The following is a 19,800-nucleotide window of genomic DNA, read 5'->3' as shown; positions in this document are numbered from 1 at the left end:
ACATAAACTAGCAATGGTTAGCTCGGACTAGAGTGCCTGACCCCCACATGAGGCCTTTTTCTACCAAGCCACATTGCTTATTTGTGTAGCTAAGTTACTACAGATAATGATGCCCACTGTTCCCATTATTTGTGGGACTTTGCCATTTACTAATAGGAAAATCTTCACACACATGACTTGCCCATCATTTATGAAACACACAGCTGAAAAAACAGGGGCTGTTGTACATTGCTACTTTGTGTGTGTGAATGTGTGCGGTTGCGAGAGAGAGAGAAATGGAGAGAGGGAGAGAAGCCTTTGTCTGATAGCTCATTAATGTCTATGCAAGGCAAAACTCTTGCCCAAATAGGAGAATATCATCAAAGTCGTTATAACAGGGTTGACTTTTTATTATTTTTTCCTATTACTTTAAAACAGTTTTACACATATTCAAAAAGTATATCATACCCACTGCCTAACCTCTACATTATAAAAACTAACCCATTTATAAAAGTTGATCACATCATAAAAGGTTAAGCCATACACCAGAATGATACCATTATTTACATATCCCATTAAATTACAACATCAATTAGAAAATATTTACATTCAGGGTAAAGGTAACGGACAAAAAACACTCTTTCTCAAAAGAAATATAAACATTTTGCATACACAGACACACACAATGTAACACATACACTCTTGCTGGCATACTGGCTGAAAGAGATACAGTTTAGATGAAAATGTCTTATTATGATTGGATATAGTTAACATCAACATTGAATAGTTTTGTACTGAAGGTGAGGGATATCTAATCTGATCCAGGACTGATTTCTTTTACATTGCAATGTGTACAAATACTAAAGGAACCAATGGGCAATATGAGTACTTAAAGACAGGATATAAAGTAACAAAGATTCCAAAAAAAAAAAAAGAAGACAAAAAAATAGTCCATTGCCTTTTGTCATAGCCCACAAGTAACCATCCGTCATCGAACACTGAGTAACCATCCCTGATCCAACACTGAATGGCTGCTATTGCAAATCTTCTCTAAGGTTTCTGGTTTCTGGGGAAAACAGAGAAACACACAAACAGGCTTTTTTTTTTTTAACCAGACCTACTAAAAAAAACTCCCATGAAAAAAGCACAATAACACTGTACCCATTGAAGTCGTTTTGAAAATTCAAGCAACGAATAAAAAAACGAATGAAGTGGATTTTCTTCTCTCCCGTAGAAAAAAGTGTCCTTTGGTAAGTCCAATGGGAACTGAGCACCGCGGAAGAGACACAGGAAATCAGAGGCTTTGCCTCCAGACAGAAGAGGAGGGGAAAAAAGCTGAAAAGAATTCACAACCACAGCGACCCATCTTGAAATGATGTCCTCTAGGGAAACAACAAAGTCTGCTTTCTGTTCCTTACCCCATGTCAACAAAGTCCAGACCCTTTGGCTGTGCACAGTTTAAGCACCCACTTTTACAGTAGGCACCAAGGTAGGTCGATCTCGCATTGAAAGCAGCCAATGGTGGTAGCCGGGCAAAAGCAGTGTCTTTTGAGATACTAAACTTGTAAACATTGGCCATAACGGGGTAAAATGTTCAATTCAACTGTGCAGAAACACAAAAAATCTAGAATCAGAATCATACAGACCATTTTCGCTTCTAAATATCGATGTCAAAGAAGTCCAAAGGGGAATGGGGGGAGAGAGCATTTCCTCATTTCCTGTGCTTCTCCATTTTGTCAGAGGCTTTGCTACCGTTGTCAGAGGAGCCCTGCATGTCACTTCCTGAGCTCAGGTACATTTTGTCCACCTGTTTGAGGGCCTCATTCAGGTAGTTCTGGAGGGAGGTCATGGCAGCACAGATGGCGGGTGAGCCGAAGCCGTGGGTGATGAGGCTGAAGTGTGTCAGGTAGCCCTGGATGCCCTGATCCAGGATGGGTGCCGGCCGCGTGTTCCCCAGAGGCGACCGGTCCTGAGTCAACAGGTCGGTGAACTCCTTACAGATTTGCCTGGTGAAAAAAAGACGACAGAAATGTTGATAAAGATAGCGAAATGTACATGACCCAGACATGGACTACTGGATTTATGTCTAGTTGACAATGATCCAATCAGAGAAGTACACTGTTTCATGTTGACATTATGAAATTGGGAGGTCTTAAAAGTAGCATAGGCATCAAGATGTTTTATAAATCAAGAGCAGATTGAAAACTACAAAAATGCTTTTTGAAACGTTGAAAACCAAGTCAAAAACTTCACATATGTTCAAAACCTTGCAGGGCTTTTATGTAAATTACATCCCTTAATTTGGAGGACAGAGAGAGACAGAGACACAGACAGACAGAGAGACACTCACTTAGCAGCAAGGAGCATGTTCTTGCGGGAGTTGACCTCATTGCGTTCCACGTGTGGTCGACACAGGTATTCAGCGACGGCCTTTGCCGGAAACTCTGTCTCACACGAGTAGCCAAAATCCCTTGCCAAGTGAACGGCTTCTCCTATAAAGACAAAGACACGGTTTGAAAACTCCACAAACACACAAACAGATGCAAAACAATACACCAAAACTATTTTCTAGGAGACCGTAGATGCAAATGTGGTCTTGCTGACATAGCACAGGCCACAGGGCACTATATGTAGACAGTGGAACAGTGCAATGAATAATAATCAGTTGTGCTCAGTCTCTTAGCTCGGGGGAAGACAAGCCACTGAGGGTGAATATATCCCATCTTCAGAGGGGGACTTCCTGCGTGGTCTTTAATGGGCTGATGTGGCTAACTGCACCCGGACGGCCTGTAGCGCCAAACAGAGTCACTTATTGATAGGCACGCACATCACATGGGGAATGTAGCAATTCAGAAACGCTAGGCTTTAAGGTCAGTTGGCCCTCCTGGCAAGTGGAACACGTGATAACCAGCCTTGATTCAGACTTTGAAGGTCTCTAAATAACACTGGCCCCGAGTCATCCTCCTGCACCCATTTATAGTGATTAAGGATTAGAGGGAAAAACTGAAATCACACGTGGCTATGAGCAGTTAGACGTGATTCAATTAATATTGGGCGCACAGCTATGTGTCATTGCTTAGACATTGTCTAGCCGAGGTATGACTGATGAGAGCGTCAAAGACAGGATTCATTAATAAATGGACGTGACTATCCTGTCTCAAAAACAATGAACGAATCTAGACAAGAAACATCTTCATGAAATAGTGAGGAGATGTGCAGGGCCGTTGCTACATATGAGTACACTGAGGTTCGGACCACAGTATGCTTTTTAATTTTTAATTTAAAAAATAATACTGTTGAGTGTTAGAGTAGTCGAATTCACAAGGTGCAATTTAGAAACTTGGTTGTCTGTCAGCAGTTTTCCTCTTGTTATATGTCACTCACTGACAGTCACTCAATTAGCCCATGTCAGTTAAAACATTTTAGATTGGTAAATAAGTCTAGTTATTCTAGCCAGCTATCTAAACTTGTAGTAATCATGGTCGAATTACCGACCGGGCACGAAGGGCACGTGCCCAGGGGCCCTGACCTCCAGGGGGCCCCCATTGATTTTGTTAGTCACTCTTACTCAGATACACATGGCCAAAAGTATGTGGACATCCCTTCAAATTAGTGGATTCGGCTATTTCAGCCACACCCACTGTTGACAGGTGTATAAAATTGAGCACACCGCCATGCAATCTCCATAGACAAACAATGGCAGTAGAATGGCCCGTAATAAAGAGCTCACTGACTTTCAACATGGCACTGTCATAGGATGCCACCTTTCCAACAATTCGTTAAATTTCTGCTCTACTAGAGTTGCCCCAGTCAAGTGCTGTTATTGTGAAGCGGAAACGTCTAGGAGCAACAACGGCTCAGCCGCGAAGTGGTAGGCCACACAAGTTCACAGAACGGGATCGGCGAGTGCTGAAGTGCGTAGCGCGTAAAAATCGTCTGTCCTCAGTTGCAACACACTACCGAGTTCCAAACTGCCTCTGGAAGCAATGTCAGCACAAGAACTGTTCGTTGGGAGCTTCATGAAATTATTTCCATGGCCGAGCAGCCGCACACAAGCCTAAGACCAAAATGCGCAATGCCAAGCGTCAGCTTGAGTGGTATAACGCTCGCCACCATTAGACTCTGGAGCAGTGGAAACGAGTTCTCTGGAGTGATGAATCACCCTTCACCATCTGGCAGTCCAACAGACAAATCTGGGTTTGGCGGATTCCAGGAGAACGCAACCTGCCCCAATGCATAGTGCCAACTGTAAAGTTTGGTGGAGGAGGAATAATGGTCTGGGGCTGTTTTTCATGGTTCGGGCTAGGTCCCTTAGTTCCAGTGAAGGGAAATCTTAACGCTACAGCATACAATGACATTCTAGACGATTTTGTGCTTCCAACTTTGTGGCAACAGTTTGGGGAAGGCCCTTTCCTGTTTCAGCATGACAATGCCCCTGTGCACGGGCCCTTTGCTGCTATAACAGCCTCCACTCTTCTGGGAAGGATTTCCACTAGATGTTGGAACATTGCTGCGGGGACTTGCTTCCATTCAGCCACAAGAGCATTAGTGAGGTCGGGCACTGATGTTGGGCGATTAGGCCTGGCTCGCAGTTGGTGTTCCAATTTATCCCAAAGGTGTTCTATGGGGTTTAGGTCAGGGCTCTGTGCAGGCCAGTCAAGTTCTTCCACACCGATCTCGACAAACCATTTCCATATTAATGCCCATGATTTTGGAATGAGATGTTCGACGAGCAGGTGTCCACATACTTTTGTATGTGTCATATTAGCATGGCATAAGTCATAGCAAAATGTGTAGAATTGCAGGACATTAGCTGTAAAACTGCAACATTTTTTCCCCTTCTGTAAAGCATTTGTTTACCTTTTGTTAATATAATACTTTTTCTGCTAACAGATCCCTGTGTACGTATTAAATTATAGTTTTTAATCCTGGTGCTGAGTTAATGTGTAGCGGCTAATTGTGTAGCTAATAGGCTATGTGTTTGTAGATCAACTGAGGTGAATGAAGCTACAGCAATCAATGTGATAATGGCTAGGGTAATCTTTATTTGTTTTTGCTGTTCTCCAAATAGCATTTTAGAGTTATTAAATTGTATAGAAATGCACCCCCCCACCCCCACTAAAACTCACACCCTGGCTACAGCCCTGGAGATGGCTACTGTGTGTGGTGATTTCCCTTTACATCTTTGTAGAGTTTGTGTGATCTGTAAGACAGGAAGGTTACAAGCTACACATTTCTTTGTCCTTTGGTGTGTCATATTAGATAGTGTCACAGCCGTAATAGACTGGACTCCATAAAGCTGTGTGTGGTATTAGATAGTGTCACAGCCGTAATAGACTGGACTCCATAAAGCTGTGTGTGGTATTAGATAGTGTCACAGCCGTAATAGACTGGACTCCATAAAGCTGTGTGTGGTATTAGATAGTGTCACAGCCGTAATAGACTGGACTCCATAAAGCTGTGTGTGGTATTAGATAGTGTCACAGCCGTAATAGACTGGACTCCATAAAGCTGTGTGTGGTATTAGATAGTGTCACAGCCGTAATAGACTGGACTCCATAAAGCTGTGTGTGGTATTAGATAGTGTCACAGCCGTAATAGACTGGACTCCATAAAGCTGTGTGTGGTATTAGATAGTGTCACAGCCGTAATAGACTGGACTCCATAAAGCTGTGTGTGGTATTAGATAGTGTCACAGCCGTAATAGACTGGACTCCATAAAGCTGTGTGTGGTATTAGATAGTGTCACAGCCGTAATAGACTGGACTCCATAAAGCTGTGTGTGGTATTAGATAGTGTCACAGCCGTAATAGACTGGACTCCATAAAGCTGTGTGTGGTATTAGATAGTGTCACAGACGTAATAGACTGGACTCCATAAAGCTGTGTGTGGTATTAGATAGTGTCACAGCCGTAATAGACTGGACTCCATAAAGCTGTGTGTGGTATTAGATAGTGTCACAGCCGTAATAGACTGGACTCCATAAAGCTGTGTGTGGTATTAGATAGTGTCACAGCCGTAATAGACTGGACTCCATAAAGCTGTGTGTGGTATTAGATAGTGTCACAGCCGTAATAGACTGGACTCCATAAAGCTGTGTGTGGTATTAGATAGTGTCACAGCCGTAATAGACTGGACTCCATAAAGCTGTGTGTGGTATTAGATAGTGTCACAGCCGTAATAGACTGGACTCCATAAAGCTGTGTGTGGTATTAGATAGTGTCACAGCCGTAATAGACTGGACTCCATAAAGCTGTGTGTGGTATTAGATAGTGTCACAGCCGTAATAGACTGGACTCCATAAAGCTGTGTGTGGTATTAGATAGTGTCACAGCCGTAATAGACTGGACTCCATAAAGCTGTGTGTGGTATTAGATAGTGTCACAGCCGTAATAGACTGGACTCCATAAAGCTGTGTTTCTCCTGCTCTTCAGGTCTGGCCAGCTGCTTGATAACTTCAAAATGTCACCAAGACAGTCAGGGTGGATAACGTCAACGCTGCCTTGATATTTAAAGACAGAGGAATGCCAGCAAGAACTCAAACATCAGCTAGGTCACAGCCATTTTGACCATAAAGGAAGAAATTACAAGAAAAGTACTAGCCACAGTTACCATTGAAGCTATATACAGCCAGTATTATAGCAGTATGGTAATCATGTCACAGTAGCTTAGGGATCTCAATCTATAATGAATAGATAGATGGTCCATCGCCAGTGGAAGAAACAACCATGGGTGTAAGCAATGGTGTCTGATCACCATCTCAGACAACTTAATCAGTTATTTCTGATCACATCTATCTGTGCATAATATGTGCAATAATCAATTCAGACCATTTTTGGACCAGCCAGCTTGTTCAACGAGTAAAGATGGAGAGGAGTTCTATGCATTGTATTTCTATAATGTTATATGTTGAGACCACTCTGGGGCACATTTACCACAGTTTAAGTTTGAAGAGGAAATTGAGCGGCGTACCTTCTACCAGTGCAGTTAGCAGGGTGACGTTAGCAGCTTTTCTCCTTCCAGCGGGCAGGTTGAGCCCAATCTTGTCCAGCTTCTCTCTCAATGACCGGCCACCATTTTTAGACTTGGCTCTGTAGGAAAAATAAGGAAGAAGACAATTAGCATCATCATCGTTACTTGACAATATGTAAGCTTTCATATAAACAAGGCCACAATGGGTTCCTTTATAGTGAAGAAATTGTGTTTCCTTAATTCATAACAGTCATACAGTCCCCTCTAACTCAGGGGTGTCAAACATACGTCCCCCGCAAGGGGGTCCAATATGGCCCACGGGGGGTAAAAAAACAAAACAAAAAAAACAATTATATATAGATAGATAGATATAGCCTATTTGGAGGGGGGCGGGGGGGGGACGAACTCAATATACTTTAAAAGGACTGAAACCAAATCGAAACTGTATAGAAATTATAATGGACCTACATTCATACAGTTTCTTGACTGTGTCCAGCTCGCTTTTAATCACTGAAATGAAAGCTAGACAGTCGGGGAACATTTTCAGTGCGAACCCGCCGGGCCTCTTTGAAGACCGAATGTGGCCCATGGGGCAAAATGAGTTTGACACCCCTGCTCTAACTGAAGAATATAGCATATTCCATTCTATAGGCTATTTGTGATGGAATGTTTTTTTTATGAAGCGCAGAGTCAGCAACATTAAGTGGTGTTGTAAGGGCTACTGTCACCCTAACTCCAGACTTCCTGTCACCCTAACTCCAGACTTCCTGTCACCCTAACTCCAGACTTCCTGTCACTTTGAGAGAGCATAGCAGTGAAAGGCCCATCCCTGAAGGAGGCCTCATCATTCAATTTTGAAAACGAATAAATCAAACGAAAAAGAGCCTCCGATACCCTTCCTGACCTAAAATAAATAACACACTGACACAAATGATGCTTGTCCCGCCTTAAGCACATAGCAGGGAAATCACACACACACACACGATTCAGTTTTCCGCATGACTGAGTGGCAGGCTTCGCTCCCTCCGTGGTGGGTGAGAGAGACGGCATCTTTGGGGAGGCATGTGTGTGACTGCCCCCCTCTCTCCACAGCCCCCACTCCATCCTATCGCTTCATGACCTACTTAACAGTGTCTCAGTGTGTGTGTGTGTGTGTGTGCGTGTGTGTGTGTGTGTGTGTGTTAGAGGCGTTTAACGTATGTGGCACTGGCAGGGGCACATGGGAAGTGAGAAACATGCCTTCTCAGCAGAAACAGGCAGGAGCCCTGGTCAGAATCCCCTAGTCCCTCAACAGACTGCCTGCTGACATATGGGGCACAAGGTCAACTACTCAGCAGCAATTAAAATAGCCCTGCAACCCCCCTGAACTCACTCTCTCTCTCATATATATATATATATATATATATATATACATATATATATACATACTGGTGCTAACTTATCTGATGTAACTTTTCCCCAAAGTGAAGTACCAGGAATTGCAGAGTATACAAAAAGGTAGTCAAGATGCTTTCAACCACACAATTACTGAAGAGGAACATCTTCTTTTAGAGAACACCTTTTTTTTACGTATCCATCAACGTTGCTTTACTGACCTACTGTCTGTCTATGAACCAGGTCGAAAACGTTCATTAGCTTAGTATCCAGCAGTACCCTGAAGCCCAGAACCTTCACAAAGTATTCCTACCCCTTGACTTATTCCACATTTTGTTGTGTTACAGCCTGAATTCAAAATTGATAAAAATTGTATTTTTTTTTCTCTCACCCATCTACACAAAATGCTCCTTAATGACAAAAGTGAAAACATATGTTTTAGAAATGTTAGCAAATTTATTGAAATACATAAATATTTCATTTAATGAAGTATTCACCCCCCTGAATCAACACATCTGAAGTAGCTCACTATTTTTATTTTTTATACATTTGCCAAAACAATTGTAAAAACCTGTTTTTGCTTTGTCATTGTGGGGTATTGTGTGTAGATTGATGAGGAAAAAAATAATAATTTAATCCATTTTAGAATAAGGCTACAACGTAACAAAATGTGGAAAAAGTCAAGGGGTCTGAATACTTTCCCAATGCACTGTACATCTGAATTAGCTCACTAGCTATAGAACAGCAGCAATATCAAACTTACCAGAGACATGTTTTGTGTGGACATCTCTCCATGATCTCCTAAATACACCACATCAGCTGGACCAAAATCACTGATCCTTTGAGCTGCTGTCAACCATATTTTAATGGACTAGATGTTGGCTATTGTTCACAATTGCACCCAATGAAAAAACAGTAACACCTGCCATTATAGTGCATTATGATGCAGTTATAATGCATTTGTTTATTTAAACCTTCGGGGTAACACTTTACCAGGTGTAGCACATTATGACTGATGTTATAATGCTTTGCAAGACCTGTCATAAGCATGTTTAACACCCTTAACATGTCTTATAGCCATCTCATAATGGATTAATGTTGTGTGGATACTGACCTACGCAGGACTCCCCCCAGCAGGGAGGCGTTGAGGCATTCGGGAGGAGACAGGCGCCGCTGCACCTCTGCCACTGTCACCTTGTACTTGGAGGTGGAGCTGAGAAGCGAGAGTCGTCCGGGCACCGAGCAGAACACCTCGGTGGGGTTGGACACCATGCCTAGCAGGGACTCCTTCTGGAAGGGCAGGCCCAATGAGTTGCCCTTAGGGAGGGACACGGGGCCTGGGGAAGGGGGGGTGGAGAGAGGAGAGAGAGGTTAGTATGAGTGTTTGGTTAATAATGTGAAGAGAAATTATAATGAGAGTAAATGTACGAGTAAAATGTAAATGAGTAAAAGTTGGAGTATCAAGGTTAATGTAGAGTTTCTTTATTGTCCCATTGGAAATGTTGGTTTGCAGAGAGGATAGACGGACATTAGACAACATTATTGGACTTTATGAAGGTTGTGCTACATTGTAAACATGTTCTGGGTGAAGAGAATTTTCTAGAAAATGTTTAGTTTTTTAAAAGGATTTGAGTCATCAAGACTGGCTGCATTTGCCGACAGTTGTAAAAATCCCTCACCACTGTCTGTTACCGCCCCACACTGCAGCTTGGATTCCAACTTTGACATGCTTTCTCTATTAATAAACAGTGAAATTTAACATCATCATAATGATTTGTAAAAAATCTATATAACTCTGAACTGTTACACGTAAACAACAAACCTGTTACCTTTGCAGAAGCCAAGATGTATACCATAAGTGGCCATTCACTAGGTAACTATGATGAACTAGTATTTTTTTTACCAACAGTCATTCCTGAGGTTTCACAGCTAAAAGTCGCCTCATTCCTACCACCCACTGACATCCACACGCATACACAACTGCTCCATGCTACTTCACAGAGTCCATTCTCCCTGCCTTGCCTTAGACGAACCCTGTAGATACTTCTAATTGAGTGACTGAAATAAAGACTTGTTTTACAGAAACAGGTCCCAAATTGGATGGCCATTTTGGATCAAACGTTCAAGGGTCTGTAGCTTCTAATTGAGTGACTAATAAGAACCTAATCTAAAGACTTCTGTTGTACAGCAAGAGGGCCCAAACTGGCAAACTGGGTGGCCATTTTAGATCAAAAGTTCAAGGGTCAAACCACACAAGTCACACCCAGACAAACATACAAGTACACTACATATACCTTCGTCCTCACCCGCAAGAATGCCCCCCTCATAATAAGTCCTCTGTAAGCGATCAAGGTTTCTGCCACCTCGTAGTCCTAGTACTGAGACAAGAATCACAAAGGGGGACAAAATTATGATTTAGAGCTCATCTATAGGGTAAATGGCTAAGAGTGAGGCATTGCTGCCGCAGTTTACAAGAATGTAGGCTACCCACAGTCTGCCCTTGAGAGGAAGATCAATCAAGTGAGTCAGCGCACACTGTAACAAATACTATTTGTCCTTTATTGTGCTGTACAACTTGCTACCTCAATATTGTATGTTTTTTATCGGATTGTCGTATTGATTCAAATCTAATCATCAAAAATGTCCACCAATTTAATACAATCCAAAATGGCTGCCATTTATAAAAATATGTAGGCTACGCAAAACAAAGCATTAAGAGCATTTAGGTAGCTCTAACACAAATGGTTATAGCTGGATTCAATATTTTATTCAAGCTTTCAACTGTCTAAGTTGCCATCAAAAATCCGGCAGATTTTTGTACTCATTTCCTTATTTTGGCTAAATATATAAATAAATATGTGTGCATGCACGTTAGGCTATTCATTCTACATAATGTTTACTATAATTTTTTTCACTGCATCAATCTCAAACTTCATCCTGTGGAGCAAGCAGTTTAGCATTATATATGTAGGCTTTATTACAGAAAATACATAAACTATTCTTTATTGTTCCTGCCAATGCTGCTAAGGACATACCATTCATACAAACTCTAGTGACCCACCACATCACAATAATGTTATCTACCGTCAAAGCTCCTGAAATTGTATGTTTACAGTGATGTTGTTTTAATAAACCTCATAACATCTATTATCCATTTACTACAAATATGATAGCCATGAATTCAATATCTACAATACATGAATCTATAAATTAATTGGGTTACAAAGGTGGTGCAGAATTTCAAATCAACGCACAAAATGACTGAATGGAAGACTGTTGAGGGTAGGGCCTAATAGATAACACTGAATCCTCCTCATTCAAAACATTTCATGTCCCAACAAATTACTGAATTGTCCTTCGCATGCAAGGAGGATGCCACACCCCAGCTAAAGCTGGTTTTTCAGAAAGTCAGCCAGCGAGTCTCGAGAAGAGCAACGACCCATTGGACTGCTTTTAACTGGAATTCAAAAGGAGTCGAATGCACCAGCTTAGACCTCTAAAGACTTTCCAAAGCGTTCCCTCTCCCTCTGTCTTCCTCTCTCAATGCAGTATTTCAACGGTTGCACAATGTCCTCACAGCCCCATCTTGTCAGCTATAGCCTGCCATTTTGAAAAGGTTATTTTTCTGCTGTTCTATTCAAATAAGCTCAGCACAGGAATATATAGAGCATCAAACTAGGTTTAGTTAAGTCAACCTTATGACTACTGGGATTATCAATGTATGTACGAACAAGTACAACTACCAGACTTTCCCACTCTTATTTTCCATCATCAAATGCAAGGACATGTCACTGTACAAATAATAGCAAAATATTTGTAGAAGTAGATTTCTCCAGGTAGGTACTTGGTAACAAGCAATCTCAGGGATGGACTAAATGTAAACAGCACTCAATGTTTCTCTATTGCATTCTTGTTACCTGTTGCACACCAATGGCTGGCACTGTGCCCTTATACATCAAGCATGTGTAACTCACAAACCAGTAAGGGAATATTGTCTTGAAATTGTGAAAGCATTTCTCATATGTCAATAGGCTACATGCACGTATGTGGAAAGTAAAATAAACCCACCTTTTTTGATGACTGTCTGATCTGCCATTATAATACTGTGGTCATCTACATGCTGAAAAATAAGTTAGAAAAAGCAATATGTAATACTTATTCTTAAAATAATAATTAAGGGAGTTAATTATGAAATATGACATTTCCATTCCATCATGACAATAAAACCATGCCTTTCTTTTGCATGCCTCATTCAATTTCACTCAGACAACAAAATCATAATCAAGTCACTCACTTGAACGTCATCCAGGCCATGGCCCATTTCGTGCAGTCCTATGTTATCACCAATGATGGTTGACTCGATGCTATGGGCGTGAGGCGGCAGCAGCTCCGGCCGACGGAAGCCATCTCTCCTCAAGCCGGACGAGCCGCCATCCAGGCCCAGAATCTGACTTGCGAGTCCGCTTCGCGAATGAGGTCCCAGTCCTTCTTGACCATGTCGCCCCGGCCATGACTGCTGCTGGTTCGAGGACGACTGGTGTATGGAGTTGATGTTGAAAGGGTCGCTGAGGTGCGAGTAGGGGTCACTGGACTGGGGGTATGATATAGGCTGGTATGGAGGCGGGAAGTACGGGGGTTGGAAGTCTGAGTTGGCGGAGTGGGAGAGGGACGGCGACGGGCTGTAAATGTGCTGGCTCACCGCAGGGAGGTGAGGTAAACGGGGGTTCCCATTGCTACTCCCATCGTGCCTTTCCTGGAGACAGAAGAGAGACCTTCATTTAGGATGATAATGATATTGGGATAAATTATAATATATTGTGCCCCTTGTCAATCAGACAAATGCGTAGTGAATCAACAGTCCTCAACAGAATTCATTGGAAAGACAACTGTGTTGACAGCTAGGCCTGACGCTGACATCAATATTTATTTTTCACCATCAATTAGAAAAGCATATGGTGAAATGGTTTATACATTCATGAATAATATTTAGTGGCCGGAATTAAGCTATATTTATAATGTTATTTCAGTACACAATTATCAGAAGAAGGCTACTTAGCCCTGCCTTGAAAAGCAAGACATTGTTTCACTATTCAAAGTAATAATGCATATTTAGTTACACAGAAAAGGAAAATAACTAAAAGCATTTTCTAATTTCTGATAGCATGCAATCTATGTGGACTACTGTGATATTGCTGTCACCACAGACTCTCAAAATACAGTCAGCAGGGGACTATTTTACTACCCATGTGGGCCTATAATTTTATTATTAATAATCATAACAATAACAACAATACTTTTGGAATTGTAATTATTTACAATAACCTGACTCAGCTCAGAAAAATAGGCCCACCTAAGTAAATCAAAAAGCTTTACACTGTCACCTAAATCCAACTCAAGTAACACAAAATAAATGTTATTTATTGAAATCAAACCACACGTCATTAGTCGCCAATACAATGGTCGAGATGCTGCGGAAAGAGTAGCCCATCTAAAATAGCCTATAGACAACTTATAATGTTACATTATGAATATATTTAGGCTACCATTCAAAGAAAGAAAACCAAACATGTGTGCTAATGCACTTGAACTTCCACTCGACAATGAAAAATAGCATAAATTGACCACTGATCTGTCTTATTCAAAATATGCTTCATAGTTTTAACAATTTTCCCATTAAAATAATTGTCATTCCGTCAAGCTTTTATCAAGTAGTCTGCCTAAAAGCGATTGTCGCGCGACAAATACACATAAACAAAAAGTCTACCCATTAAAGATGCGATAGAGCGATGGGGCGCATGAGGGCCACAACATTTTTTATGAAATAATGTTCTTCCATAATTCCTAACCTTGTTGAAACTTAATGCCGTGCGGTTTGTGTTGCTAAAACTCACCTCACAATCATCCTCGTACTTCACGTTATCTGCTAGTTTCCACAGCATAGTTTCTGACAGGCAAAATCTTACACCAAGAACGTTGACCAGGTAAATTGATGGTCGTCTACGAGTTAATCCAGGTAGGAACCAAAGTAGGACTGCAGCCTACTTCCTAGAAATCATGAATAGACTTCTTCAACTCGAGTGGGGCTGCGGTTTCTTGAAGCGTACTGACGTTTGAGCGGAGCCTACTGACGTTTGAGCGTGATTCGGGCGGCTATCAACATAGGTCTCAACAGCAACTATGAGTGAAAATAGTTTTTCAAGCAAGATCCCTTTCCAGCCCGACGCGGTAAGCAGTTCTGCAGTGAATATGGGACGAAGCGCTGAATATATGAAACTCGACTCCCTCTGACGGACAAAGCGATGATGTTCAATACTTTGCTCCTTACTGAACTCGCTTGAAAGCATGTGTACTATATTTACAAAGGTTAGATATTTTTAAGGGGCGTGCCTTTGTCGTGACGTCATCTTGAATATGGCAGAAGAAAAGTTTGCTGATTGGTTATTATTGGAATAAGGAGCCAATCATATTGCTGTCCGTCTGCAGTTGCTCTCTTGACGTGAAAATATTATATGATTATACTTTCGATAGCCTTACTAGAGTTAAATTATTATTGGTAATTGTGGCCGAATAACTAAATGCATCTTATTACATAGCCTATAATAACATCATAGTTTGAAAAAGTTATTTTAAAATACTGTAAGTGATAACAATAGCCTATGAATGTAATCGAGAAAATTGATATTTTTTAGCCATGTTAAGTTGGCAATAAAATGTTCAATAGAAATTAGCAAAACAATAGCCTACGAAAAGGCTTTAAAGCATTATGCGCACGTCCTCCATTGTGGTCCCATTACATTGCAGTGCTGTCAATATGTAGTTACTTTTTTCACTTTTTATTGACTCTTATTGACACTTCACTTTTCAAATCATTCGATTAGACCAGGCGTTGGGTTCAGTGGCAAAGCACTCCACTTGTCAACAAAGTCTGAAAAACATGAATTAGCCAATTTCGCTAGTTGACTCCTTAGTTGAAACAATACATTAAAAAAAAAAACTCCATGAAATAAACATTATAGTTTTAACCATGTTTTGAGGCTATACAGTGTTTGTTTACATTTACGTTGTTTACAAACATTGGAGAAAAAAAAGCCTATATTTGGGGTTCTGATGTGTTATGACAGTTGAACTAAGCTCATGAAGCATTTATAGGTTATATTCTTCAAGAATCAATGGGTATATATCATTAATTTATACGTCCAAACATGGATCTAGCAACTAAGGATTCCAGCTTTAATAAAGCAAGAGTCATCGCGCTCATATCAAATAATCCGATTTCCATCATAAACCTTAACATATAAGGAATAGTTGCATTTTGGAGCTTTACCTTGTAGTTTGGTGCCTTCAAAACCTTAAAGCCCCAAGGCTTAAAAGCATCGCTCTTCTTCAAACCACTAAGCAGCAGACATCTTAACGAAAATCTCCCCCTTAAAGCTTCATTAACATTTTTGGTGGAGCACTGCAATGTCTAAAATAAAAGTGTCCTTAATGTTTTGATATGCATAACTTGACGCAAAAAGGGAGTTATAGCCTATTTTAAATAAATAAATACACTTACGTTTGGATTTTTCTTTTTATTGTTTCCAATATCATTGTGAAAGATTATTTACCCTATAGATACAGCAGTTAATTAACCTAAGGCTTTGAATAATGTTCTGTCTGGCAAAACAATACATGCGTCTTTATCATTAAGGTTTTGGGAATGCTTAATAATAACTCTACGCCTATTACGTACACGTGGTCATCGTCTCTGGGAAACAATAACGATTGGAAAAGATCATCTCATCCATGAACGACGCCGTGTCTTTAAGCTGCGTGTCCTTCTTCTGAGCGTGTTATGATATGAACCAGAAATGAATGCTCACTAATTAAGGGATCTTTACATCGCGGTGGCACAGAGTAAATGAGGTTAGACACGCAAGAGTTGCCTAGCTGTTGTGTTTTCAACAGGTTTTTTTAATCATTTCAATGACAATCATGGCAATGCCAATTCGTTTAAACAAGAACTCTTGACAGAATAGCCCATTTTAAAGTAGGCCTTTATCGTTATCCATAAAGGCAATTAGCTACAAATGTTAGGCTTCACATGGGCCATGTGGTTTAATGTAAATGTAAAATCCTCTTTCGAAATAGGAAAAAAAAGGTGAATTATGCAAAAATGATGTCACACTGAAGAAGCTAAACTCGTGTAGAATATATAGTCTATGTTTAACTATATTCAGAGACAAATGACCAATTTTGATGGACATGCAATCAATCTCAATGCAACAGATTTTCTATTAATAGTCTTATATTATTTAAGCTTATTTATTTATTGTAGCCTATTTTAGGCCTATATATTATAATATGGTGCACATTTGGTCTAGGCTATATGCTACTGAGTATTGTGAGACATAATGTTCTTGAAACGAATACAATTAAAGTTATCAGAAAACCAGTTGCCAATTTGAACTATAAATCTGAGTTGCCGTTGGTTACGTATTTTAAAATCATACAAGATATGTAATGACCAAGGTGTATGGCAAATGTAGGCCTATGACTATCTCTTCTGCAGGGCTTCAACCTCCGAAGTCGTGAGCACCCGACTATTTCAATAGATCAACGTTATAGGGTATATTATCATGATTATTGTTTTAATAATAATTAATTGAAATGGCATATTTAGCAATAGTAAAGCCACTATCAAGGGCCGCGGAGTAGCCTAGTACAAACGACTACACGGTCCTAAAAACCTGTAACCTACAATTAATGTAACGTACTGACTTAGGTCGAAAGATAGACAAGTAATAGGCGTAATCATTCTAAATAACACATTGCAAGCAAAACATGCATTTGCTTACCCGCCAGTCTGATTCGAGCCTCTCCAGTAAAGACATCTGTGAGGATCGCGGTATAATTCCAGTGGAGAGGCTATGAATGAGGGAATTCGCAAGTTGTCTATTGCTGACTTCACCTGGTTCTCTTGGAACGCGCATGCGCCTTGTATGGTACTGCACCTGAGTGAAACCCTATGCACGTTTCAGTGATAGGCCTACTCTAATGTTGTTCGACTTTCCTACATCTCTCTGCAATTTCATTGCAGTTGGATCTACACATTCGAGGGTAGCCTAAACAACACTTACGGAAGTGTATCTTCATAGAATAAATGCATTTAAACCACGAGAGAGGCTTCTGAATAGGCAATATGCTTATTTCTTTTCGTTTCTTTCCATTTCAATAAACAACAGCTACATTTTCCTTTTCAATGTATTTTGTGGATTCCTGAGGCCTAAAATACTAGAGACTCAATTTATCTCATATAAACGTTCAACCTATTGTTTAGCCTATGTAAACTTGTGTAGGGTAGGCCTAATTATTAACTAAATACAGAAAGGTCACTGGTTGGAATCCCCGCGCCGACTAGGTGAAAAACCTGTCGATGTGCCCTTGAGCAATGCACTTAACCCTAATTGCTCGTAAGTCGCCCTGGATAAGAGTCTGCTAAATGACTAAAATGTCAAATGTACAGATTCAAATATGTATCCTGAAATAGTCGCAACTCCAAAGCCAAGTGCCAGAGGATAACCAAAACGCTATATTACAAAGAATAGCTTGCAGCAAACTACCTGGAATTGCCGCTTACAACATCAACAAAGTTGCATTGATGCATAATTTTCGTTCAACGAACGACTGAAGGCTTACAAGAATAGCCTTTCCATCCACTGTGACAATGTAATGTGCGTTCGGTGAATAAATGCACGGTCTTTCTATTTGATTTGATCTACAGTTGAAGTCGGAAGTTTACATACACTTAGGTTGGAGTCATTATAACCCGTTTTTCAACCACTCCACACATTTCTTGTTAACAAACTATAGTTTTGGCAAGTCGGTTTGGACATCTACTTTGTGCATGACACAAGTAATTTTTCCAACAATTGTTTACAGACAGATTATTTCACTTATAATTCACTGTATCACAATTCCAGTGGGTCAGAAGTTTACATACACTAAGTTGACTGTGCCTTTAAACAACTTGGAAAATTCAGGAAAATTATGTCATGGCTTTAGAAGCTTCTGATAGGCTAATTGACATCATTTGAGTCAATTGGAGGTGTACCTGTGGATGTATTTCAAGGCCTACCTTCAAACTCAAGTGCCTCTTTGCTTGACATCATGGGAAAAAATTTTTTGTAGACCTCCACAAGTCTGGTTGGTTCATCCTTGGGAGCAATTTCCAAACGCCTGAAGGTACCACGTTCATCTGTACAAACAATAATAAGCAAGTATAAACACCATGGGACCATGCAGCCGTCATACTGCTCAGGAAGGAGATGCGTTCTGTCTCCTAGAGATGGATGTACTTTGGTGCGAAAAGTGCAAATCAATCCCAGAACAACAGCAAAGGACCTTGAGAAGATGCTGGAGGAAACAGGTACAAAAGTATCTATATCCACAGTAAAACGAGTCCTATATCGACATAACCTGAAAGGCCGCTCAGCAAGGAAGAAGCCACTGCTCCAAAACCACCATAAAAAGCCAGACTACGGTTTGCAACTGCACATGGGGACAAAGATCGTACTTGTTGGAGAAATGTCCTCTGGTCTGATTAAACAAAAATAGAACTGTTTGGCCATAATGACCATCGTTATGTTTGGAGGAAAAAGGGGGGTTCTTGCAAGCTGAAGAACACCATCCCAACCGTGAAGCACGGGGGTGGCAGCATCATGTTGTGGGGGTGCTTTGCTGCAGGAGGGACTGGTGCACTTCACAAAATAGATGGCATCATGAGGAAGGAAAATGATGTGGATATATTGAAGCAACATCTCAAGACATCAGTCAGGAAGTTAAAGCTTGGTCGCAAATGGGTCTTCCGAATGGACAATGACCCCAAGCATACTTCCAAAGTTGTGGCAAAATGGCTTAAGGACAACAAGGTGAAGGTATTGGAGTGGCCATCACAAAGCCCTGACCTCAATCCTATAGAACATTTGTGGGCAGAACTGAAAAGGCGTGTGCGAGCAAGGAGGCCTACAAACCTGAGTCAGTTACACCGGCTCTGTCAGGAGGAATGGGCCAAAATTCACCCAACTTATTGTGGGAAGCTTGTGGAAGGCTACCCGAAACGTTTGAAACAAGTTAAACAATTTAAAGGCAATGCTACCAAATACTAATTAAGTGTATGTAAACTTCTGACCCACTGGGAATGTGATGAAAGAAATAAAAGCTTAAACAAATAATTCTCTCTACTATTATTCTGACATTTCACATTCTTAAAATAAAGTGGTGACCCTAACTGACCTAAGACATTGAATTTTTACTAGGATTAAATGTCAGGAATTGTGAAAAACTGAGTTTAAATGTATTTGGCTAAGGTGTATGTAAACTTCCGACTTCAACTGTATCTTTGAGCAATAAATGAAGATGGTTATGAACATACAGTATCTGTAAAAAAGCCTAATAATTAACTAAACATTTACAAGATAGAAATTACAAGGTTAA

General features: G+C 40.6%; 1 protein-coding gene across 5 annotated transcripts; it reads right to left on the bottom strand.

Moving 5' to 3' along the window:
- Positions 1 to 1,670: 1,670 nt before the first annotated feature.
- On the bottom strand, positions 1,671 to 17,213 carry LOC121577979 (transcription factor AP-2 gamma-like). Of its 5 annotated transcripts, none has more exons than XM_041892006.2 (8): positions 17,163 to 17,213; positions 12,620 to 13,078; positions 12,394 to 12,445; positions 10,620 to 10,703; positions 9,440 to 9,662; positions 6,952 to 7,070; positions 2,330 to 2,471; positions 1,671 to 1,985 (listed from the first exon to the last, which is right to left on the bottom strand). In XM_041892006.2, exons 1-8 carry the CDS (start codon positions 17,196 to 17,198, stop codon positions 1,691 to 1,693), a joined length of 1,410 nt encoding a protein of 469 aa, XP_041747940.1. In that variant the 5' UTR covers positions 17,199 to 17,213; the 3' UTR covers positions 1,671 to 1,690. The 5 variants fall into 5 exon arrangements, with proteins under 5 accessions (XP_041747940.1, XP_041747938.1, XP_041747939.1 ...); XM_041892004.2 differs by lacking the exon at positions 17,163 to 17,213 and adding an exon at positions 14,217 to 14,644; XM_041892005.2 differs by lacking the exon at positions 17,163 to 17,213 and adding an exon at positions 14,217 to 14,644 and having other exon boundaries at positions 10,632 to 10,703.
- Positions 17,214 to 19,800: the final 2,587 nt, after the last annotated feature.

This window comes from Coregonus clupeaformis, chromosome 12 (genome assembly GCF_020615455.1).
Source record: "Coregonus clupeaformis isolate EN_2021a chromosome 12, ASM2061545v1, whole genome shotgun sequence".
NCBI lineage: Eukaryota > Metazoa > Chordata > Actinopteri > Salmoniformes > Salmonidae > Coregonus > Coregonus clupeaformis.
The sequence above is the reverse complement of the archived record's forward strand: the minus strand, read 5'-3'. Positions and strand labels throughout refer to the sequence as shown.